At 46.4% G+C, this 26,539-nt stretch overlaps 2 protein-coding genes across 2 annotated transcripts; one reads left to right on the plus strand and one right to left on the minus strand.

Annotated features, from left to right (window-relative positions):
* Positions 1-16,080: 16,080 nt before the first annotated feature.
* LOC112589371 (uncharacterized) lies at positions 16,081-17,031 on the minus strand. Its single transcript, XM_025302368.1, has 2 exons — positions 16,663-17,031; positions 16,081-16,570 (listed from the first exon to the last, which is right to left on the minus strand). Exons 1-2 carry the CDS (start codon positions 16,800-16,802, stop codon positions 16,081-16,083), a joined length of 630 nt encoding a protein of 209 aa, XP_025158153.1. The 5' UTR covers positions 16,803-17,031.
* Positions 17,032-21,839: 4,808 nt separating this feature from the next.
* Positions 21,840-22,963, plus strand: LOC112589368 (uncharacterized). The gene has a single exon (XM_025302359.1). The coding sequence runs from the start codon at positions 22,345-22,347 to the stop codon at positions 22,918-22,920; it is 576 nt and encodes a 191-aa protein (XP_025158144.1). The 5' UTR covers positions 21,840-22,344; the 3' UTR covers positions 22,921-22,963.
* Positions 22,964-26,539: the final 3,576 nt, after the last annotated feature.

The raw sequence follows: 26,539 nt of genomic DNA on the forward strand, positions 1-26,539 counted from the left end.
ACGGATTTCACCGTACTTACGCAGGTAAGTAGTATTCATGGAACAATGAAAAACGCTAAATAAATAGAGTGCGCTTCTCAAGCGTTTTCGACAAAAAACGCTTCGAAGTTTTGCGCGGTACATAAGTGCCGCTACAGTAGCTTTTTTTTTTTTTAACGAGGAGGAAACCATTATGGATACCCTCGGGGAAGGGCCAGGGTTATGCCGGACTCCTACCGGCTAAAACCTCCCCGGGTGGCGCTGCGAAGGGACTTGGATCGGGGCCCCGGAGCCATACAACTGTTAATCGGGGCCCCGAGTCCAAATAGACTATCGTCTTTCCCTCGAGGGTGGGGGGAGGGGGGAAGCAGGCCGAAATCTATCTTCTACCACCGCTCCCCCAGGGGAAGGGGGAAGCAATCCAGGGCTCGCTTCGACCGCCGTTCCCCCTTCCACTCTTCACGCCCCGCCTCTTTGGCTGGGAAGGGGGAAACCAGCAACGCCTGCGCTTCTACCACCATTCCCAGCCAGGCGGGGCGCCGCCAATGAATGTATTATGCGACCGACTGATCCACCTCCTCAGTCGGCCGCCCTGCATGGGGACGGACCAAACGACTCTAGTGCTCCCTGAAGCACCAGGTGCCGTCCAAGATGAGGCCCAGATACCTCATCTGGGCCTCTATGGGGACCCTGACCCTTCCCACGCGTATCTGGGCCTGGGATGGCTTCCTACCCTTGCTATACAAGAAGATAGCTTCTGTTTTCAGTTCTGCCACCACCAAACCCAGATCGCGGATGGAACGCACGACGCATGCCACCGCGAAGTTGGCCGTTTCAACAGCCTCCCCCTAGTCTCTTCCCCCGGCTAAGACGAGCGTATCGTCCACATAACAGGTCATGTTGCAGCCGGGGGGAGGGCAGTTTGGAAGACTGAGTTATAGCCGAGGTTCCACAGGAGAGGGCCCAGAACGGACCCCTGTGGAACCCCGCAACTCATCCCCCTCTCGCATACCTTGCCGTCGGCGTCCCTCCAGGATAGACGCCGACTCCGGAAGTAGTCCTCGATGACGGCCACGAGGTAGAGTGGGAAGTTGAAATAGCCACGTATGGCCTCCACCATCCTACCCCAGGGCAGGGTATTAAATACGTTGGCGATGTCGAGAGACACCGCCACTGCCACTCTGCCCTCCTGCACGATGGCCTCCGAGAGGGACCGTAGATGCAGAATCGCATCCACGGTTGAACGTCCCTCTCGGTAGCCGTATTGGCAGTCATCGAGGTTAGGACCTTCCCGGGACATATGCTCCACGAGGCAGGCAGCTATAACGTGCTCAAAGAGTTTGCCCGCCTCGTCCAGGAGACATATGGGCCGGCATGCGGAGGGGGTTTGCCCTCTTTTCGGAGGAGGACCACATAGGCCCTCCCCCAGACTGGGGGGAACCTTCCTTCCCGCAAGGCTCGCGAGAAGATTCTCGCAAACCTGCCGTTAGTGTACCCCGAGGTCAGGGTAAGGACGCGGCCGAGGATTCCGTCGGGTCCTGGCGCCTTGCGGCTCTTGACCCTTTTGACGGCCCCGGCCACCTCCTCCTCAGTGACCACCGGTACCACCTCTTGTTCTGGGGTGAGAGCAACATACGGGTCAATGGAGTCCCCCTCCCGTACTGGGAAGAGGGCCCTCATAACTCGCTCGAGAAACCGAGGGTCAAGCGTCTCCGTTAGCGAGGTCGGCCATGGTTTCAGCTTTTGCATCACCATTTTATATGGGCGTCCCCACGGGTCCGCACTTAATGAAAGGAGGAGGATGTCCCACCCTTTTCCTCTGGCCGCCCCAATTGCCTCCCTCAGGGACGTTGCCGCCAGGCAGAACTCCCTGCGGACGGCCAGAACGGCCTCGGGGTCTGAATCCGGGTCGTTTCGTATCCGTCTAAATGCCCGCCTGAGGTGGACCGACTTTTGCCTGAGATCGGCTATGGCGTCGGTCCACCACCAGGCGGATCTTTTTGGGCAGGACCTGACTCTGGACATGGCTTCATCGCACGCATTTGCGATCACTTCCATTGTTTGCATAACCTCAGAATCAAGGTCCTGCCCTTCCGTTTGTCGGGTGTTTGGCCAGGTGGCAACCTCGAGGGATAGCTCGAGGGCCTTCCTGTCTAACTGGTTGAGGGCCCATCGCTCTGGTCGGGGTCTCAAACTCGGGGGCTGGGACCGCAGGCCCTGGGAGGTGGCGGACAACCCATTCCTATAATGAAATGATCCGAGAGAGCTTCGAGCTCGTCCGCCACCCTCCAGCTCCGCACCCGCTTCAGGGCCGCGGGGGAAGCCCACGTGAGATCGATGATCGATTCCCCCCGCGACCCCACGAACGTTGATTTATTTCCCACGTTTAGCAGGTGCAGGTCTAGGCCCGCGGCCCAGTCCTCCACCTCCTCCCCCCGCCTGTCACCCCGCCGGGAACCCCACAGCTCCAACTTCGCATTGAAGTTCCCGGCGATGATGACAGGCTCAGGGAGGTACCGCTTACGGCCCTCCTTATTTCTCGCAGCCTGGACTTAAAACTCGGCAAGTCCAGGCTCTTAGTTGGAGGGGGGGTAGACCCCGATCACAATCAGGACCTCCTACCTGGCCACGACAAATCCTATCCCGCTACCCAACTGGGTAGCAGGAGGTGAGCTACCGCTCGCCTTCCATATTATTGCGACGAAGCCCCGATCGTCCCCGAACCATCTAGGATGATTTCTGGGGACTTTGTAGGGCTCCGCCGCAATTCCCAATCCTGCACCGCGCTCGATCATGGTATGCTCGAAAAGTGGCAATGCCTACCGAGCACGGTGCAGGTTGAATTGGAGCCTTGTATCCATTATTGGATGATTAGTTTCTCTGTAGGCTCCTCCTCCCCATCCTCACTCTCGCTCCTTATCCTCGGCCGAGGACGCTTTTCTCCCCTTCTCTCCACCTCCATCTCTTCACTTTCTTCCCGCGGTACATCCGCGGAGAGGGTTGGGTCTGCCGACTCCGATGAAAGGGGTATAGGGACTCCTCGACCCTTTTCTCCTCATTTGTTCCCTTGAGGAGGGAGGGAGGTGCAGGTGACGCCGGTGCGGATGCCCCCGTTTCCCGTCCCTCTTCCCTCCTCTTTTTTCTCCTTCTCTTAGGGAGGTGGCATGACGGTCCCCCCATACGGTGTCCCGCCGGTTGCCCCGCCTCAGCACATATCATACACCTCGCCGGGGCAGTGCATTCGCGGGCTAGATGACCTGCTTCACCGCATCTATAGCAGCTCAGCCTCCTATCATTTTCGCTGCTACAGTTACTTTGAACATGCCCTCTCTCTAGGCACCTATAACACTGTAAGGGCCTTGCTTCCAACATCTCCGCCCTCACTTGTGTCCACCCTATGGCCAGGGTCCCCTTCTCTGCAACCTTCTTTGCGGCCGCAAGGGGACACCTGACCCATAGAGTTCTAGGACCTGGTGGTGTGGCTCTTATTGTCCCCGTTTGGACATCGGAGACCTTATACCCACCAATCTCTGCTACTCGGTCCGCAGCCTCCTTCTCCGTGGAGGAGATCTCCAGGCCACGGAGTCGAATTTCCCCCATCTTTTGCGGACGGTTAATTTTGGCCTTGTCGGCCAGAACCTATCTCAGCTTAGATGCGAGAGTATCCGCCTGCGCGTTCCTGTTTTCCCCTGGGATCTCCAAGATCAGGGCTCCGGTGACACCTTACCTCGTCCTGATCTTGGAGATCCCTAGGCTATCTATATCTATCTTCCTCTTGGCCGATGTTAATATTTCTTTATATTCCCCCCTCTCCACGGTAATAGATATTGCTGCGGTATTGAGGACCTTCCTCTTGATCTTCCTCCCCGCATTCCCTTCCTTGGCTGTTACCTTCGGAGGCATCTCGTTTTTCTCCTCCTCCTTCCTTTTCTCTTTCCGTCCTACCACTTTCGCCCAGGATTCTTTGGGCTCAGGGTTGAACCTCGGTGTCCTCTGCGGTAAAGGCGGACTATCCTCTGTCAGGGGGAGTGGGGACTTGTCCTGATGTTGAGGCTCCTATTTTTCCGGCCTTTGCCGGTTGCCTGATGCCTCTTTTCCCCCCTTATTTTTTCCTTTTCCACTTTTGCCCTTAGGTTTTTGAGTTTGGGCTTTCCTGGTCTTCTCCTCTTCCCTACGACCCTGGTCTTTGGTCTTTTTCCGGTTCTCCCATAGCTCCATTGCATGGAAAACTATGGAGGTTACTTTTTCTTCCATAGTCTCTTCCTTTGCTACCATTGGTGGATCACATTTCTCGATCCTCACCTTAGTATTTAATGATATATTCTCCCTTACCCTCGGACCTGTGCCCTTTTTCCCATCAATCTCTCCTCTCCTTTTCCCTTGTTTGACAGGATGCACTATGCCCGTTTTTATTGATCCTGGTTGGACATCAATAGCCCCCACCACCAGGGGCTCCTCCTCATCGGTGTCTGCAGATGGAGGTAAGATCGTCCTCCCTGATCCTTTCCTCCTTCTTTCCTCTTCCTTTACGTATTCCGTAGGTGAGGGGGTCACTGCCACTGGCGGTAGCGCCCCCTTTACACTACGGGTTACGTATCCTTCGCGTGACTGAGGCGAGGAGGACATCGCCGTTGACGACGGTGCCTCCTTTACACTCTGTCTCGTTTCCTGCCTGTATGTCAAGGGCGAGGGGGATACCGCCCTCGATGGCGACGCCCTCTTTATACCTTGTAGCACACTCCTCAGTTCTTCTACCTCCTTCTTCATCTGTTCCTGAGAGGTTTGGAGCTGTCGATTTTCCTCCCTTAATTCCTCCAGGATTTCCAGGTTCTCCCCGTTTTGGCCCATAGCCATCCTCTTTTTCATAAGCGTCGTTCTTGCCGCAATGGCAGCCGACGCATCCCGCAGGATCTTCACATAAGTCCCCTTTAGGTTTTTGGAGCGTACTGAAAATCTAAGAATCTTCATAAATGTCTCCAGGACCGATGCGGCCACATCCCTAAATGGGGCCTCCTCCAGGTGCTCCGTGAGTCTACGCACCTCGGCCTTATATTTTTTGTTGTGCGAACAGTCTTTAAAGGCCTGTGAGGGGTTCTCCAGCCCCTTCAACAGGCCCTCCTCCTTCTTTTTTGCGAGAAAGCTTTTCTTTTTTGCCAGAAAAACCAGCTTTCTCCTATACTCGCCCGTGGTCTCGGACCTTCCCCTTGTCCGTGTTGCTTTTTCAGCAAACCGCTCCTCGTCCGTCTCCCCGTCGGATTTCCTGGGGATGCTCCACTTATCTTCGCTGGGGTCCACTCCATCCGAGGATGTGGTTTCGGACGAGGATTCGACCACCTTCCTGGGCGATCTCGACCTAGATCGTGACCGTTGGGGGTTCGCAGCTCGTCTGGTAGTGGAACTGCGGAGTCCTTCTCTTTTCATCAGCCGGCTGGTGCTCGGCTGATTTCCTAGGACTATGTCCCCTTCCTTCCTACTGGAGTCACGGGTAGGCTCCAGATTACTCGTGTCCATGTTTCTAGCCAGGGTCGTATCATCATTGTCCAGGTCCGATATTTCAATATAAGAGTCAGTCATTTTGGTATAAACCCCACAACTCTGCACGGCTCCGGTGCTCGGGCATGCCCGCATCCCCCCGGAGAGGGGGAGCCTCCGAGTTCCCCCAGAGGGGCACCATATGACGCGGGCCGACGGGATATAACATTGTCGGCATTAGCCTCCCGCCCTCTACACACGCCCTGACCACCATCACTGGTGGCCAGACCGTATTCGGGGGTCCCGTACCTCCGACAATACAGGCACCGTGCAAAGCGCCGCCACGTGGGGGGCCCCCACGTGGAAGAAGGTAGTTCACCGGTGTCGCACCTCACCGGGAACGCCTCCCCCATGGCAGCCAGCGTGCTCGCGCCGCCCGAGGATCCGCTTTAGGGTGATGCGATCGCATTCCCTCGGGCACAGCACACAGAGGTTCCGGCCCCGCCTCGGAATACGTACGAGCGGCCCGGAACACCCCTCCACCCCCCGGGTACCATGAGGGGTTCCAAACCCTCATGGTGTGCAGACCCGGGTGCGGGTTTCTCCCTTCACCCGGCCGTGGCCGGGACGGATGAGGGAGAGGACCCTCCCCTTCGGCTGCCGGAGCAGCGGCGTGCAATGCCTCCGGGGATGAGTCCTCTAGGTGGCGCTTGAGGGTGTCCCGACCCCGACCTCGGAATACGTCCGAGCGGCCCGGGATACCCCTCCACCCCCCGGGTACCATGGGGATAACCTCATGGTGTGCAGTCCCGGGTGTGGGATCCTCCATCTGCACGGCCGTGACTGTGACGGATGAGGTCCTCTCTCCTCGGCTGCCGGAGCACCGGCGTGCAATGCCTCAGAGAATGGGGTCTCCTTCCTAGAGAGAGTGCTGAGGAGGTCACCCCTTTTGGCTGCCGGAACACCGGCGTGCAATACCTTCAGGGGTGATAGTTTCCTCCCACCCGCTCTATGACCATACTGGTCCAGGACCAGGCTGGTCACTCAGTCTGGTCGGGTGTTCCTGGTCCAGTCCCTCAGTACAGACCACTCCGACATGGTAGAACCTGCCAGGGGTCGAAACCCCCGCCGGCACAGCTCTGTACATCATCGGGATCTTCAAGCCTCCCCACCATGACAAGGTGGCACCCACGGGGAGGAAAAAAGAGGATACTTCTTGGTCCCCTTTCCCACCCAGCGTTCAGTTGACCCGGCACAACCAACGGCCATCCCCTGCGATAGGGCACCAATGCTCGACAGCCTTTGCCTAACGGATCAGATCGCCCTTGCGGGTTCCCCGTTGCCGACTATCTCCAGCCGCCGAGCACCAGAGTACTCCCTCCCGGATGAAGGATAACCCCCGGGTGTACCTAAGCCCCCTGAACACCGGGTGTTGCGCAAAAGTCGCATTGGGAGTGGTGTCACCACCCTGCATGCAACCCATGCGCCGGATTCTGCGCCCTATGACGCGCCTAGACGAACTCTCTCCGGGTGCGGTATCGTGTGACCGTTTGCATCCCCACTGGACCATCAGAGGGGCGGTCCGGGCCAGAGGCACACCGGTCCACAACAGTCGTCAGGTCCAGCAAGGCGCAAACTAGAGACACCATCACCGCCATCGCAACCATGCTACCCCCTACCGCTCAGTCGGCCCGAGGGTCCACCATCCCGGTGGATGGCTGGACCTCAGCAATCCCGCAGGCCAACCTCCTGGGCGGGCCACAAAGTCTCCGACTTCCAACGGTGGCATGCCTCCACGACCCATATCCCCGAAGAGAGCCATCCGGTCCCTCGCAAGGGTGTTGCTAGGACACCGATGAGTGTATCCCCCAAGTTTCCTCAAGGGATACCCACCAGGCACCCAGCAAGACCCTTCTTCAGAGGCGACCTAAGCTGGCTCATTCGACGCACATATCCTCTCCGGCACTGTGGCGGAAGTGTCCGTCCACCACCACCACAGCCCCAACCCATTGAGGATCAGCGCCGTCCCCAGCCCCCCACCCCCCACACACACATTCATTCTAGATGGGAAGCCATCCTACACCCAAGAGGAGCCCGTCCCGATCCCCGAGAGCACTCCTGCCCCTACCGCTGAGCGAACCCCCCAGGCGCCGCAGGACTTCGGCCTAACGTATCAGTGAGTGTTAGCCCACCGTTGCCGACTATCCTCCGCTCCCCGGCGTGCAAAAGGCCCCCCCGACGACAGAACCAGGACCCACGGGGTCCGCCACACGCTCCACCGGGTGTTGCCATTCGGCAGCGCTCATGTAGAGGAATTAGACCACATAAGCACCGCCTTGTCGACTTCATACGCTCGGCTGCCTCACAAGACCAATGAGGTCGACTCCACGGGTTTGTTCTTTGAGGTTCTTCCTTCCTCCTCGGTGGACTGGGAAACCAGTCTCACGAGTCCGAGCACCCGACCGGTTTGTTCACGAAGTTGCCTCTCCGGTTTGGTCGCCCCGGGACTGGCAAGTCCCAAACACCGCCCCGGAACTAACGAGTCCAAACACCTGACCGGTTTTAATCGGAGTTTTCCTCTCCAGTTTGGTTGCCAACGAGCCCAAACTCCCGGGTTTTTACTTTGGGTTCTCCTTCCCCTCGTTTGGTGTCTGTTCAACAGACTAACAGGTCCAATCGCCCGGGTTTATTATTCGGGGTTCTTCCTCCCCTAGTATCGACTGCCTGGACTGCCAGACTCACAAGCCCGAACGCCCGGTTGTTGTCAGATTCGCTCTCTGTTGCAATCGCCCGAAGGCTGACGAGCCCGCACGCCCGGGTTTTTACATTGGGTTTCCTTCCCCTGGATCGGTTGGCTGGCACCACCAGCCTAACCCGATCCCTGGCCCGATCACCTGGATTTAGCATTGGGGTTCTTCCTCCCCTAATAATAGATTGCTTGCCCACGAAGTCAAGCTCTCGAGCTCTCTCCCGGGTTTGATATCGGAGTTTCCAATCTCCGGAATAGGTTGCACAAGGCTAACGAGCCCACTAGCCCGGGTTTTTACAGTGGGTGTCCTTTCCCTCGTCGGGTTGTTTGGCAACCTTCCAAACTAACGAGTCCGATACCGGGGTTTTCGTGGGTTTTCCATCTCTCCGTTTTTACATTGGGTTTTCCTTCCCCTTCTTCGGATGTCTTGGAAAAATAGACTCACAGGCCCGATCGCCCGGGTTTATTAGTCAGGGTTCTTCCTTCCCTCCAGTTCAGGTGCCTGGACTGCCAGACTCACGAGCCTGAACGCCCGGTTTGGTTCAAAGTTTTCTCTCCGTTTCGGATGTCTGGACCGCCAGACTCACGAGCCCGAACGCCCGGTTTGTGCGGAGTTTTCTCTCCGGTGCAGATGCCTTCAGGCTAACGAGCTGCACACCCGGGTTTGGTATTGGGGTTCTTCCTCCCCTAATAATAGGTTGCTTGCCCACGAAGTCAAGCCCTCGAGCCCTCGCCCGAGTTTGATAACGGAGTTGCCAATCTCCGGAATAGGTTGCTCAAGGCTGACGAGCCCACTAGCCCGGGTTTTTGCAGTGGGTTTCCTTCCCCTCGTCGGGTTGTCTGGAAACCTCCCAGACTAACGAGTCCGATACCCGGGTGTTTACAATGGGTTTTCCGTCCCCTCGTTGGGTGCCTGAAAAATAGGCTAACGGGCCCTCATCATCACGGGTTTTTATGGGTATCCTTCCCCTGTTTGGTTGCCTCCCAAAGGCGAGGCTAACGAGCCCAAACGCCCGCGCTGCAGGGTCCTTCGTGCCGCTCGAGAGCAGCCCTCTAGTCCCTTAATGCTTCAAGAGGCAGCTGCCCATCTCGAAGCATGTATTGGTCGCTCTTAGTAGCCACTCTCCTCGGTTCACCCTGGAACTTGGAATCTTGAGATTCCAAGTCGAGTCCATCCCCTTGGATCATTGTGGCCATCAAACTTCTGTACCACGACAAGGTGGCGACCATCCGCAGAAGCGCTACAGTAGCAGGGTGACCAAGCAACGGCAGTGGCGGAGCATACTAGGCGAAGTGCTACGGAGCTGCAGGTCGCCTGTTCGTGTCCAGCCTGATTTCCAATTTTTTTTTTTACTTTTTTTGCAGTAATAAAGTATTACAGTTAAATATATAATAATGCGCACGAAATAGGTGGCTTCGTCGGACATTTTGCTTGCAGTATGTTAATATAAAAAAATATATTTTTGCATGCATATAGGCGGTGCAATTAATTTATACGATATGTGCGTAATGTACTAATGTTTCTTTATTTTAAAAGTAAAAAATACATACAAACTTTAAAGAAATCAGTGAATTAGTCGTCTTCTGTAGGAGTACATGTTGTGGGGTGATAATTATCAAAAAAACAAGAAAAACATAATACTAATTTGCACCAGGAACAAATTATAAATCCAACTTTGTTACACGCACACTTTTTTTGTAATAAACTAACAGGAAAACATATTTCATTAACATTCAAAAAGATCGGCCGGTCATCTGTCAGTTTTGACGCAAACCATGCATATAATATCATCGGTTTGAATACTGGAGCACCTAATTAATGTAATATTAATGAATGCAATTTAATTGCATCTTCTCGAGCTGCGATTTCTCTCTGTTCTTGCAGCAATGTAGGAGAATTCTGTAAGCGCTTTAGGAAATTTTTAACTTGACGGTAGAAATACATGTCGCAAGGTTGACATATAGGCGTACATTTTGGAGGTATTACTTTAACTGTACACGTTGCCTCTCCATCTCCGTCGTCAAACATTTCGTCATATATAACTGTATTTGTTTGACCTCCCCGAGAATCAATAATAAATAAAATTTATTATCTTCTACATATGGTGCAATGATGCGTTCTAAAAACTGTTTGTACAACTCGGTGGTCAGTTTTCCAGATTTCGAACATATGACAACAACATTTTTGTATTTTTCGATGAAGGAATCTACTGTTTTTGTTACTTTAGGGCCAAACTTTATAAAAAAGAACTCACAGTTCTCACAGTTTACACGTTAGAGACAAGCGTCCTCGATGGAAGTCGACCGCAGACTAACAGTTTGTAATATCGAAAAAACTGTACCTGGTGCGCAACGGTCGACCCTTGGACAAAATTTGCCATAGGATCAAAGAAATTCTTTGTTCGCTTCGGCTATCCACATGCTTACAATAAGGGAACCGGCTTTCAAGGGTCGGCCGGCGCAGGTATAAAACGTTAAAATGTACACGTGAACTAGTTGCATTGACTGATTTCTTTAAAGTTTGTATGTATTTTTTTACTTTTAAAATAAAGAAACATTAATACATTACGTACATATCGTATAAATTAATTGCGCCGCTTATATACATGCAAAAATATATTTTTTTATATTAACATACTGCAAGCAAAATGTCCGACGAAGCCACCTATTTCGTGCGCATTATTACATATTTAACCCCTTGGGTACGGATTTATTTGAGAAAATATTTGCATGTGGAACGGTTTTATATTACAATTGTCATCATTTTCTGGTTCACGAGAAGATTCACTATCACTGCTCGATAGACGTCTTGTGCGTCTTCGAAACCATGATATTATATTAAAATTGTCATCATTTTCTATTTCAATATCGTCTTCATCACCTTCGCTTTGTATTTCATTGTAATTGTCAATTTCAGGATCACTAAACAATTCTTCTTCAGATTTCTCAAAGTCACTTTCGCTATCACTATCATAAAATATATTCCTTGTTTTTGACATAATGGGGCAGTGTATCGCAAATAATGTTCACCGAAATACTGTAATTGCCTCTTCTATTATGACTGATACAAGCTACAATGAAATGAACAGAATTGTGCCTAACCTCAAATATCGTTTTAGACACGTCATCCGCTCCTAGGGAAAACAAGTGAATGACGTCTCTCAGACGTCAAATGTACCCAAGAGTTTAATTTTTGGTTTGACGTCTTAAACACGTCATCCGCTCCTAGGGGAAAAAAGTGAATGACGTGTCTCAGACGTCAAATGTACCCAAGGGGTTAACTGCAATACTTTATTACTGCAAAACAAAGTAAAAAAAGGTTGGAAATCAGGCTGGACACGAACAGGCGACCTGCAGCTCCGTAGCGCTTCGCCTATTATGCTCCGCCACCGCCGCTGCTTGGTCGCGCTACTGTAGCAGCACTTATGTACCGCGCAAAACTTTGAAGCGTTTTTTCTCGAAAACGCTTGAGAAGCGCACTCTATCTATTTAGCGTTTTTCATTGTTCCATGAGTACTACTTACCTGCGCAAGTACGGCGAAATCCGTTTCCCCATGGGTTTATATAGCCCTTATCAGGCAACGGTGCTTTCCGAGACGATTTGTATTCGATACTATTCGACTTGCGAATCGCTGTAACTGGTCATCAACAAAATAAACCGTATCTGAAACGGAATCAAGCAATTCATTAATAAGAGAAACGATCGGTCCTCTCCTTTGGCTGACTACATTTGGCTCGATCTGCAATCACTCTCGCGCCCAAGTTCTGGGTGATCCCGGCGTTCATATGTGGACCGATTCTCGGTTAACTCGCAACACATATATTGGGTCTGGGAAAAAGTTCGTGGCGTTTCTTTAGTAAAATTCAACTGGTTCTCTTATAGTGTGAAAATGAATTTATTTAAACCAAATATGCTCCATTATTATCGACAATGTTTCGCCATTTTTCGGGTAGAGCCATGATGCCATCGATGAAGAACTTCTGTGGTTTCTGGTTGAAAAACTGAATCAAGTGATTTTCACAGGCTTCTTTTGAAACCAGCTTAATTCCATTGAGAGAGTTCTGCAGTGATCGGAACAAGTGATAGTCAGAGGGTGCTACGTCTGGAATATACGGTGGATGCATCAAAACTTCCCAACCAAGCTCTCGCAATTTTTGACGGGTCATCAAAGAAGTGTGTGGTCGGGCATTGTCATGATGGAAGACAACACCGTTCTTATTATTCAATTCGGGCCGTTTTTTTTCAATTGCCTGGCGTAATCTCTCTAGTTGTCCACAGTAGAGTTGAGAATCAATCGTCTGACCAACTGGGAATAGCTCATGGTGGACGATTCCCTTCCAGTCCCACCACGCACACAGCATCACCTTTTTCGGCGTCAATCCTGGTTTCGCGGACGCTTGTGACGGCTCACCATCCCTTGTCCACGATCTTTGACGCTTCCGATTGTCGTACGTGATCCATTTTTCATTACAGGTTATGACACGTTTCAGAAATGGCTCGATTTCATTGCGTTTCAGCAGCGCATCGCAGATGTTAATTCGGTCTATCATGTTTTCCGCGCTCAACTCATGAGGAATTCATACATCGAGCTTCTTTTTGTAGCCAGCTTTGTTGGTTCAAAACAGTTTTGTGGTCAATGCCTAGCTCCATACCAATATCGACACTGCTGATATGCCTATCTTGCTTTTTCAAGAATTTCATCAGCTTTTTCCAGTGATTGGACGACCAGAGCGTGACTCATCTTTCACATCAAAATTACCAGAACGAAAGCGAGCGAACCATTTCCGCGCAGCAGATTTTGATAAAGTACCTTCACCGTACACAGCACAAATTTTTTCACAAGCCTGCGCAGCGTTCTTCCCTTTGTCGTAATAATATTGCAAAATATAGTGCAATTTTTCATTACTTTCCTCCATTTTCAAACGCAAACAACTTTCCAACCACTGCATCAATTTCGATGTTTATACTACTCAAAGTATTTATATTACTCAAAGTAACACTCGAAGTGTCACCTTTCCAACGAGCGTTTAGTGGTGGTCGCTGTGATCTGTGTTTCCTGAGTTATTTGCAATTGACGCCATCTATCAGGAAAAACGCCACGAACTTTTTCCCAGACCCAATATTTCATTTTCTCGGTGCGGTATATTATTATTAACATTATTATTATAAATAATATTATTATTAATAATAAAATAATGTTATTCATAATAATTTCGGTGCGCTGAATAGGAAAACTTATCAGTACTGTCATAGTCGCGCCCGCGATTCATAAGAGCTGCTTCCAAACATGCGGTTACTGATTTTGACGAGCTTTGGCAGAAATGTGGTATAGGTCCAGCAAAATCTACTATTAGCCGGAGACGGTGCAACATTCAAGCATTTTGGAGAAATTACAAATTGAAATTTCGCGATTTTAAGTATGCTTCGTTATTCTGACATTTGCAGAGTTATTTCGAAATGACGGCGTAAGGCAGCAGACTGTGCGTGATGCTGGTACTCGCCAGGTTGCGTGTTCCCGCCTAGTTATGTCTTGTTATTTTTTTCTAATTTATGTTTTTTTACTCTTACGAAAAAAAATATATATATTACAGAAGAATAGGAAGATAAATTCATTATACAAATAACTTTTTCTATGTTTTATAAAGGAGAATTCTCGCATTATATTTCTTATATATTATTGGGTGAGTGCAAAAGTTCGTGCGGAGTTTGTGAGTAAAAGTCACACAGTGATTAGGCAAACAAAAATCTTTATTCAATCAATGATATATTCTCCATCGTTTTCTATAATCTTTTCCCAACGTTCTGGCAACATACGGATGCCTCGATCATAAAAACTGCACGGTTTAGATTCGAAGAACGAAGAGACGCCGTTTTTTAAGGCCTCCAAAGAGTCAAAGTTTTTTCCATTTAAATAATTTTGCAATATATTTTCATACATTATGTTATATACTTCAATATCTATATATTAGGTGTATAAATAAATAATCCAATTTTTTCAGCTACATTCAAGGTTTATTTTAAAAGAAAGTAAATTAAATTGTTCAATCAAAATATTCGCCGTTGCTTTCTATAACTTTAAGCCATCTTTCAGGCAGCTGATGAATTCCATCTCAGAAAAATGTTACGTCTTTGGACACGATAAAGTCGTCAAGCCATTTTCGGATCTCATCCACTGATTGGAAGTGCATATCGGACAAGGCATGTGGCATCGACCGGAACAAGTGATAATCGGATGGAGCAATATCTAGTGAATACGCCGGGTGCTGCAAAACGTCCCAGCCAAGACTCATTATGGTATCTTTTGTATTGGAAGCAATGTGTGGCCTGGCGTTGTCATGCAACAATTTCACTGAACGTTCTCCTTTGCCAGTACACGGGCGTTTTCGTTCCAATTCTTGACTCAAGCAGATTAAGATTGACGTTGGTAGCAGTCCGCAGTAACTGTTTCACCCGATTCCAACAACTCATAATAAAGCACGTCCATGATATCCCACCAAATGCAGAGAAGAACCTTCTTTCCGAAGCGATTGGATTTTCCGACCGATTTTGATGTTTTGCCGGGATTTACCCATGACTTTCTGCGTTTCGGATTGTCATAGAGTATCCATTTCTCATCGCCCGTAACGATTTTCCACAAGAAAGATTTTCGAAGCTGCTTATTGAGAAGAGAAAGACACGCTGCCACTCGTTGTTTTTTGTTGGTTTCAGTGAGTTCATGCAGAACCTATTTTTCTTCTTTCTGGATCTTTCCCATCTCATGTAAGCCTTTGGAAATCGTTTGCTGCGTTACTCCCAACTGTTCTGCAAGTTCTTTTTGTGTTTGTGCCGAATTCTCAGCGAGCAGTTGTTCTAAATCATCATTATCGCACTTCGGAGGGCCTCCAGGGCGTTGTTTGTTGATTAGACTGAAATTACCGCTTTTACCAAAACTGCTTAAACCAAAATGCGCATACATCGTACGATACAACACCTTCGCCGAGAAAGGAACAAATCGATTCGCACGTTCTTGCAACATTTTTTCCTTGTTGGAATTCGTAAAGAATGCAGTGTCGGATATGCACCTTATCTGTTGCCATTTTCGACTGTGCTGAACTGAATACTTTTGAAGGTTATGTTGAATCTTTCGCCAAACGTCTTTCGCCATATGTTCTTTTTAATAGCTATATGAGTAGAATAGCTAGGCCGGTTCTAACCCAGGAGTGCTGAGGGGGGCGCGGGGAAGCGGGGAACTCAGAGCGCGGGGTATGACGCTGCGCGGGGAAGGGGAACTCATGGTGGGACGTCACGCAAGATAGCGACCGTGACGTCACGCATACGTCACGAGAAAAAAATGTGGTGGGACGTCACGCAAGATGGTGATCGTGACGTCATGCATACGTCACGAGAAAAAATGTCATATAATGTGTTTTAAATGTCCCTTCGTAATTATCAAACTGAAATAATATATAGCGAACTGAAATTATATACAGTGTTTATATAAAATAACTAGTATGTTTTGACCGAAGTAGTTACATATCGAACATCTCTCCAACGTCTCTCGAACGTCTATTGAACGTCTCACGAACGTCTCACAAACGTCTCACGAACGTCTATCGAACGTCTATCAAACACCTATAGATATTTTTATCAATGTAATTAACATAATTACCATATAAAATCCTAAGAAAGGGGATAAGGGGAAGTTGGAAGAAAGGATCTGGTCTAAAGTAAAAAAGATGTATCATAATATATAACAAGGTAATTTATTTCTCAGAATACCAAACAGCTCAGAATACCAAACAGTTCATAGCTTCGTGCAAGATATCTTTCGAAGCACATGCCAGCAGCTCGCAATCAATAAGTGACTCACTGTCAAAGGCAGTGCTTTCACGTATCGTTTTTACCACATTGCACATTTCGGTAATTTTTTTTCTCGAAGATCTTTTACAAAAGTTAGAATTCTTGATCTAACCAGATACGACTGTTCAGACAACTGCGTATATATATGATCAATGCAATATTCATAAGTAAATAACTTGTTCATTGTAGCAGGACTCAGATACAAACTCTTAGAAGATTGCATTAATTTTACAATTTTTGAACCATTTAGCTCGAACAATTTCACTCCTAAATTTCGAATCCGTAGCGGAAAGTACGATGGATTGCGCGCTTCCAGAAGTCGCCGTACAGCACCACGATTTTCCATCAGTTTTCCCCAAGTGTCTGTATGTAATATTAGTTCATTACCGCGATTGTCGCCGAGAACTATTTCCACAACGGGGTAGGGTCGATATTGTACATTGAGTCCAATTTCCAAATACTTATGAGACGTTGCAGTCAAAACATATCTGCGCCCCAGGATGCGAGTAGCATGACATGGTTCAGGAATGCTATAAAATTACAATGTAAATGTTATATACATTTAAAAATTCAGTCGGAAAAGTGCGCACAAAGTACCAACCAAATTCACATTGATACTCACTTCTTACGTTCCATTTTGCATGGTGGCTCCTCGAAACACTCGTCGTTTTGTTTCCACCTGGGGTGATCCTCATCCTCATCCACATGTTGAACAGGCGTGTAATAATTTGCTTGTACAGCGTTCACTTCGACATCGGACATTTTGGTTTACTGTATGTGGAAGTTACTATCGAACCTTGTCTTTTGACAGAGCGACTGTTGAATCGTGTCTTTGCAGAGCGACTGATGCTGAAGCTTCTTCAACACAGGCTAGTTTCCCTCCGAGTTTCCTCCGCCAATGTTACCATGCTATCCCCTCCACCGTTTTCTTCAGGGTTCTCAAAATTTCTAATGCACATATTAATATATCTTCTGAAACTAGATATTAATTCTCTGGCACAGCGTTGTAACCAGTCAATTAAACAGTCATACATCGATGAAATAATACCAGTCATAGCGCATCGCAATACAACAGAAAATAATGCGCAATACAGAAATGCACAATATTTATACTTTTATTACAATTCGTAAACGCTGCAATATAATGGTGCTATGTATTACAATATCACATTTTGACCAAAATATTTTTGTCAGTCGTTGACCTCCCAGACTGCCGATACCAAATCGTAGGTCTGCAAGTATTATTGTGGTATCAGATAAAGAAAGGTATGCATATCTTATCATAGGGTGCATCCTGTGAAGCACTTAGTGCTGCATCATGTAAAGATATGACTATTTTTGGCTAGGTTTTTCCGGGAGTTATCTATCGAAGATTGTTTAAAATGAGGGACTATAGAAGTGAACGAGCGAAGATGCTACCCACGCCCCTCCAGCATCAGTCGCTTATTATGTTCCGTGTTTGAGTAATATCGAAGAAAGTATTGAGAAGGTGTCGTCGCTGATTCTTCAAATAATAACGAGAAGAGTGGCAAAAGTGAAGCATATAGATTTAATTTTGTGTATATTTACCAGTCAGAGCTCTTTCAGTATGGATCGTGAAAACATAGAGCATGAAGAAATAGAAGACGAAGAAATAGAAAACGAAGAAATAGAAGACGAAGAAGATATAAATCATATACTCACGGATGATAGTAATTATGATAGTGACAATAGTAATCAATTAGTGAATGAAAAAGTGAAGAAATTGGAAGTTTCAGAAATTAATACTTTGAGCGGCCAAACAAAAGTGTGTTGCATTTATTTTTCATATAATTCTGGAGACAATTTACGGTTCTGCACATCATGTTTTGTTGATGGCGTTCGCGATACAGTTACAGAAATATTTGCAGTGCGCAAACACATCACCGAAAGACACGATGTGATTGATGGTGTATTTTGTTCAAACTGTAGAAACCCCGTCTACCAAATAAGACCATGCAATCTGTGTCCAATATGTATGCACTAATATGACATATTTAAAACAGAATTCTTATATACGGTACAAAAACTTCATCCAATATACTATACAAGATAAAAAGAAGCAGGAAGAATGTAATAACGATATGTGTGTGTGTGTGTGCGTGTGTGTGCGCATGTGGAAGACAGAAGAGCTATAAAAAAGTTCAAATCAGAACATTCTATAGTTTAGTCGAAGACAAACAGAGTGGACACCAGACTGCTGATACCAATCATAGGTCTATAAGTCTATTATTGTATCAGATAAAGAAAGGCATGCAATTAGGCAAAGTCCACAACGAGTTGATATGAGTTTAAGACTCAGAAATGTGTTTAATAGTTCGTCGAGGAAGTTTCCCGAATTTTGATAATGGCATGCATTTTTGAAAGAGTTAAGGGCTATAAAATGTTCAAAGCAGAATATTCTATAGTTTAGTCGAAGAAGAGCAGAGCGTGCAGTTACAGTGTGTTTACAACGTTTGCTAGAAAAATGGCAGAATCACCATTATCATCTTTATCATCATTATCAACCGTAAAACGTGAGCTGCAGAATCAGGCCGCTCGATTAGGCTCGCTAGACGAATACCTCGCATGGGAACAAAAGTGCGACGAGTGTCTCGAGTCGTTGGAACAGCATAGCCGAGCCAAACAACCGCGACTATCGGTTGGTTCAGCGCACTCGATGGTTGCTCGTATAGCGCAACTCGAGGGTTTAAAAAATACTTTGCGCAGACGTTTCGTATACGCAGGAGCCGGACATTCGACACTTGTTTGGCGAGAAATCGATACAGCGTTCAATAGTCGCATATCAACCGGGGCGATTGTAAATACAGACTATATCGACCCTCTTCGATTTCTCCAAGATGTGAAGAATATCGTGCTCGAGCATGTGCGAAGCGTTATGAAGAGACACGGTAGCATAAAAGTGAATACTGTGTTCAACGGTGAATTTGTGGCAGGTGATAAACGCGCGAACAAGAGCATTAATACGAGGAACGTTGAACTTTTTTCACATCCGATCTAGACAATTGGTTCGCGATGCGTATTATCGAACCCACCTTAGGGTCCATGGAAGAATTTCAGGAACGAGATAGCGGGTGGGCACTCTCGCGCATACTCGATCTGACTGTTAATGTTAACAAATACAATCCATTACATTGTCATATCGAGTTACCGCGCGAAATAAAAATGAAGCGGGCTATAATTAACGTGCAATCTATGGACAATGCATGTTTCGCATGGGCAGTGGTTACAGCGTTATGTCCAGCCGACAAACACGCAGATCGTCAATCTTCGTATCCACACTATACATCGGTTTTGAATATGCAGGACATTGGATTTCCAATGTGCATAAACCAAATTAAAAAGTTTGAACGGTTGAACGATATCTCGATCAACATTTATAGTGTGGAGAAGAGATATGACAACGCGACAAAGAAAGAAGGAAACGTGGTCGCACCCATATGTCTCACGGAACAGAAAATGGAGAAGCATGTCAACCTGCTGCATATCCCAGATCCGCTAGATGATGATAACGCTGGGCACTTCGCGTGGATCAAGAATTTGTCCCGATTCGTCAGTTCACAACTGAGCAAAAAGGAACACAAAAAACATATTTGCGACCGGTAAATATACACTAAGAACGCAATGTATAATGTGACATATACTAATAACAAATAATGTTTTTCCAGATGTCTACATTACTTCAGCTCGAGCGAGAAGCTGGAGAACCATACCGTCGACTGTCAAAATATGAATAACTGTGCCATCATCTTGCCAAACGATGACAACAAATGGCTCAGCTTCACCAACTACTGCAGGAAGGAGCGGATCCCGTTTATAGTTTACGCCGACTTGGAATGCATTCTGAAGAAGACACCGAGGGAAGAACAAACGAGTTCGTATGCGTATCAACATCATAGCGTATTTAGTATAGCATATTACGTTCGATGTTCCTACGACGAGTCATTATCCGCGTATCGATGTCGTCGCGATCGGGATTGCATCTCATGGTTTGTCAAAGAACTTGAAGAACTGGCACATCGTGTAAAGGATATTTTGTCCTCAAATGTCCCCATGGAAACTTTGTCGAAAGAACAGTGGGAGACATTTCAAAACGCTATGCTGTGTCATGTGTGCGAGAAATCATTCGCAAAGGATGATACACGCGTGCCCGATCATTGCCACCTGACTGGACGGTACAGAGGTCCCGCGCATTCGAATTGCAATCTAAATTATCAAGACAGTTATTGCATTCCCGTAGTCTTTTACAACTTATCCGGTTATGATTCATACTTTATCATCAAAGATATAGCAACCGCGTTCGAAGGTTCAATCGCTGTACTACCGATAACCAAAGAAAAATATATTTCGTTTACAAAGACTGTAGGAAACATGACGGATAGTAGGAATAAATGGAAAAATTATGTACAATTGCGGTTCATCGATTCGTACAAATTTCTTAGTACTAGTCTCGATAAATTGGCGTCTTTTCTCGACAACGACAAATTAAAAATTGTTCGGTCCGAATTTTCAAATTTGTCCGACAAGGATTTTGATTTATTGACGCGAAAGGGGGTCTTTCCGTACGAATACCTTGATTGCGCGGACAAGTTGCAGGATCGGTGTTTACCGCCGCACGAGTCATTTTACAGTTCTTGACGGGTGACACGGTATCTGAGAGCGATTACGCGCACGCCACGAACATCTGGCAACGGTTCGCCATTCAAACCTTAGGTGAATATAGCGACTTGTATCTGAAGATTGATGTCTTGTTGCTGGCCGATATTTTTGAAAATTTCCGCAATAGTTGTATCAAAAGTTATGGGTTAGATCCCGCGTATTATTACACTTTGCCTGGTTTTACGTGGGATGCTATGTTGAAATACAGGCGTTAATTTCGAACTGTTCACTGATATCGATATGGTCATGTTCATCGAGCGCAGTATTCGCGGTGGCCTCAGTCAATGTTCCGGTAGATATGCAAAAGCCAATAACAAGTACATGCAGTCTTACGATCCATTGCAACCATCATCATACTTGATGTACTTCGATGTAAATAACTTGTATGGTTGGGCAATGTGTCAACAGTTGCCATACGCCGAATTTCGATGGGTCGATGATGTATCGAATTTCGACATATCATCAATCGCACTAGATTCACCTATAGGTTACATTCTGGAGGTTGACTTAGAGCAGAGCTCGGCAAAATGTGCACGCGACGGCCGATTTTCGACTATCTCCGCCCACCGCTATTCCCTTTACCTCGCCGCTCCGCGCGCTGCCTATAAGCCGCTCGAGTCTCAGGAGCGTGTTTCCAGTAGTTTTCCACGTCACCCATGAAGTACTATTGTTGACGCGTTTTTTTTTAAGTGGTATCCCCAGTAAGCCGAATCCACTGATGACTGTAACAACCCGTAACTAATTGAACAGAAGCGAAATAAAATATGTTAAATGAAGAATATTCAATTCGATTTTCGGCGTCTTTTATTGGTAAGAATGGAAACGTCAATTTGGATATTGCATGTAGCGAGCCGCATAAGATGTGATAAGGAATCGTCGCTTAAAGAAGAACACTTTCCATTTTTTATAAACTTCATTTTTGAAAAATGAAGAGACCTACTGGGGATACCACTTAAAAAAAATGCGTCAATAATAGTACTTCATGGGTGACGTGAAAACTATTGGAAACACGCTCCTGAGGCTTGAGCGGCTTATGGGCAGCGCGCGGAGCGGCGAGGTAAAGGGAATAACAGTGGGCGGAGATAGTCGAAAATCGGCCGTCGCGTGCACATTTTGCCGAGCTCTGACTTAGAGTATCCGCAACGTCTGCACGACGCGCACACTGACCTACCGTTCTGTCCGACGCGGGGCAAACCGCCAAACAAAAAGCAGAACAAGCTTCTCGCAACCTTATGCGATAAGTAGCGTTATGTGATTCATTATCGCAACCTGCAACAGTGCACGCGTCACAGTCTTCGTATTGGAAAGATACACCGCATACTCAAATTTGCTCAATCTCCATGGCTCCGCGATTATACCGAACTTAATACGCAGTTTAGAACACGCGGGACAAACGATTTCGAGAAAAATTTGTACAAATTGATGAGCAACGCGGTGTTCGGTAAAACTATGGAAAACGTTCGCAATCACGTAGACGTAAAACTATTGACAAAATGGGACGGACGATACGGTGCTGAGGCAATGATTGCGAGACCAAATTTTCATAGCAGAAGTGTCTTCGGAAAATTTAATCGCCGTTGAGCTACATAAACTTGAGGTGAAATTCAATAAGCCGATCTATGTGGGTATGTGTATCCTTGACATATCCAAGATCTGCTTATACGAATTTTATCACGAGTACATGTCTCCTCTGTATCAGAACAAATGTAAAGTAATGTACACCGATACTGACAATTTAATCTACCATATCCAATGCGATGATATTTTCGAGCACATGAAACGTAATATTTCTAAGTTTGATACGAGTGATTATCCCGCTGATAACGAGTACGGTATACCGCTTGTCAACAAAAAGGTACCAGGTCTGATGAAAGATGAAAATAACGGAGCGATTATGACGGAATTCGTCGGGCTCAGAGCAAAGATGTACGCGCTAAAGGTAGACAGCAAAAATGACACGAAGAAGGCGAAAGGTGTGAAGACCAATGTCGTAGCGCGAACTATAACGTTTGATGATTATATGCAGTGTCTGAGAGATGAGGTCGAAAAGCAACGTCGTCAGTCATGCATACGATCCAAAATGCACAAAGTCTACACCGTGTCCGAACTGAAAACTGCTCTGAGTCCGTATGATGACAAGCGGTATATCGTACCGAACTCAACAGACATTTTACCATGGGGACATTACAGGATACAATTGTAAACTAAAAAGCGATCATTGTGCATACATGTATATTGTAAAATGAAAAGCGATCATTGTACATATATTTGTTTGTAAGAAATATTGTTAACTATAATAAAAGATGATTTATTACAAGCTGTTTATAATAGGATATTGTAATAAAAAAGTGTTTATAACAAAGAATTGGTTACAATACATTTTCTTGGTGTATCCAAGAGTTGTGCGAATCATCAAATCCCAACCATTTCACTAAAACCTTGTCGCCGCTTTTTCGCAACACCTTTTCCACGAGATAAACGTCAGGATTAGCAGCGCGATGCAGTTCGTATTCGTAAAATCCTCCGGCAATAGACTTTCCGCGAGAATCCTCAAGCAGATAGGTCGCTGGATTAGTTGTCTGCACTTTGACGATTTTAAATACTTCGGTTGTCCAATTCGGTGTATAGCCTTTTTCAAAGATGGTTTTGAATTTGCTCACGCGTACCAGATCACCCACTTTGAATCTCGCAGGCGCAGCGATCTTTACGTTGTTGTAGACTGTGTGTAGGAGCTTATTGGCGATTTCAGGTGTCACATCGATAGGACGCATGTCGATAGTTCGATGTTTCCGTGTGTTGTACTCTATGATAAGGCATGGTAACGAGTCGATCCATTTGTATGTTCCATTTAACGTAAACATTTTCCACATGTCGTTCTTTAACGTGCGGTTGAATCGTTCCACAACAGATGCCTTCATTACCGAGTACGTAGAATAATGATTGATACCGTGTTTTTTAAGGAGTTTCTGCAGATCCGCATTATAAAATTCTTTTCCCTGGTCCGTTTGCAAATTTTTCGGACATCTTCCAGATTCTTGAAATATCCTGGCGAACACTGCCACTGCTTCTTTACCGCTTTTGCTCTTCATCGGTATAGCCCACGCATATTTGCTCAACACATCGATAACAGTGAGTATATAGTGGTAGCCTCTATTGAATCGCGAGTAAGGACGCATCTCTACCAAGTCAATTTGCCAAAGATCATCGTATCCGCGCACTATGACGCGTCTACGGGGAAAGTATCTTCTCGCTGGAGCGTGCAACTCCTCCACCAACCGATGCTTTTCGTTACCGATGAACTGCTTCTCTGAACTTTTCTTCTTTTTGTTAAATTTTGATGATTGCTTCGCCATTGCAGTTTGTGATGATCCGTCTCTCTCTATGTTGATACTATATGTCAATTTAACTATAATATTCTACTTTTATATCAGGTGTAGTAAAAAGAAATCCATTATTTTTCCAATAGATGGCTTTAGTTATCTGTATCCCGCGTTCTATAAGTCCGATCGGGTTCCACTAGATGGCGTTAGAAAGATGAGATTTCGTACTAAAAAAACTTTACTGACAGTTTTGTGATTAGTTGACTCAGTTTTGTTTGAGCGCGCGTCAAAGATGGACACTAGCAAAGAGAAAATACGCTATTTTACAGTTTTTCTTCGATAAAAGCAAAAACGCAAGCCAGGCGGCTGAAAATATGAATAGTGTTTATGGTCCTGATACTGTAACAGCCAATCACGCGCAATTTTGGTTTCGTCGATTCCGTTCCGGTAATTTCGATGTCAAAGATGCACCACGCATTGGAAAGCCAATTGTCGAAAATATCGATAAAATCATGGACATTGTCGAGTCCGACCGTCATGTAAGCACTGTTTCGATTGCCCAAGAGCTAAAGATTGCACAAAAAACCGTTTGGAACCATTTGAATAAGGCTGGATACAAAAAGAAGCTCGATGTATGGGTGCCACACGAGTTAACGCAAAAAAACCTCATGGACCGAATTTCCATCTGCGAATCACTGCTGAATCGCAACAAAATCGACCCATTTCTGAAGCGGCTGGTCACTGGTGATGAAAAGTGGATCACTTATGACAACGTAAAGCGAAAACGGTCGTGGTCGAATCGCGGTGAGCCGGCGGAAACGGTGGCCAAGCCAGGATTGACGACCAGGAAGGTTTTGCTGTGTGTTTGGTGGGATTGGCAGGGAATTATCTACTATGAGCTGCTCCCCTACGGCAAAACTCTTAACTCGGAACTGTACTGTCAACAATTGGACCGTCTGAAGAAAGCAATCGCCCAGAAGCGGCCAGCTTTGGCCAATAGGAGAGGAATTGTGTTCCATCAGGACAACACCAGGCCACACACATCGATAGTGACTCGTTAGAAGCTCCGGGAGCTTGGTTGGGAGGTTCTTATGCATCCACCTTATAGTCCCAACCTGGCACCAAGTGATTACCATCTGTTCCTGTCCATGGTGAACAATTCTTCTGGTGAAAAATTCGCTTCAAGAGAGGCTTGTGAAAATCGACTGTCTCAATTTTTTGCCAATAGGGACGAGGGCTTCTATGAGAGAGGCATAATGAAATTACCTTCAAAATGGCAACAAGTTATCGAACAAAACGGCGCATATTTGACCTAAATCGGATCATTCTAACTATGATAATTAAAGCCTTCAATTTCATGCAAAAATAATGGATTTCTTTTTACTACACCTAATATTTCCCCTGATTTCTTTATCTCTGAGCATGTCTAGTCTAAAATTATGGTATTGATATAGTAGTCTATCTCTCCATTCTAAGTAAATATAAAAACTATATCTTATCATTTTGAAAAAGATAAGTAGTTGTAGACCTTTTACGTCTGCGCATCACCATCCTCACTACTTTTTCTATTCTCTACGGGGAAAGACATACGGTGTTGAGACTGGTGAAGCATTCGAGCTTCGTTGCTTTTACTCGCAGCATAGCTAGTTTTCGTTATTTACAAGTTTTTTACAAGTTATTTACAAGTTCTTGCAAGAAAAATGTCCGCCGCTAACGTGAACGTCGATCTTAAGAAGACGTCGAACAGCCTCTCTACAGAAGTGGGAAACGAGCGTAACATGCTTCTATGCACGACTTACGCTCTCAACAATTCGGACACTAAGAGGATGCAAGTTGGGTTGCGTACCATGTACGACATGGGACCATTTGAGCCATCGATCAGGATAATGGGAAACACGTCTTCAGGAATTCTCCTTGATTTGAATACGTGGGAGAAATTTAAAGACATTATACCCTCTGCAAATTCTTATTTGTGCGGGGAAAATAAGAATATGCCAGCCCCTATCATCATCAACAATATCGCCATCAGCTTTACCTCAACGTACGGTGCACGGGCTATAATGGTGAGCCAGCGAGGGAAAATGGCGGACGAAAGCGAGTCTGCGAAGAAGGCATCGGAGGACTCTACACATTTGAAGCAGTCGCCGTTGAAGAAGCGTAAGCTATACACGGAGAATGTTGTAATGCAGAAGACATCTTTCGATGGTCTGGAAACTGTCGCGAAATGTATCGATGCTAGATATGAACACTTACAAGCGGTTGCAGCTCTTGTGAGTAATTGTAAATATATTTTAATATCCGAAATAGAACTTAATCTTGCGAAGAAAGGTGTAAACGAAGATTTTGTGAAACAGACGCTCGCTGATAAATATCGAGAAATCGAGGAAAACGTACGGCGTCAAATAAAAAATTTACAATTTTTAGACGCGTATTTTAATATTGTATTCCGTGAATTAACCACGATTCATTTAAATGAAATTATACACGAAATTGTAACGAACG

The sequence above is a fragment of the Harpegnathos saltator genome, unplaced genomic scaffold, assembly GCF_003227715.2.
Source record: "Harpegnathos saltator strain DR-91 unplaced genomic scaffold, Hsal_v8.6 scaffold486, whole genome shotgun sequence".
NCBI lineage: Eukaryota > Metazoa > Arthropoda > Insecta > Hymenoptera > Formicidae > Harpegnathos > Harpegnathos saltator.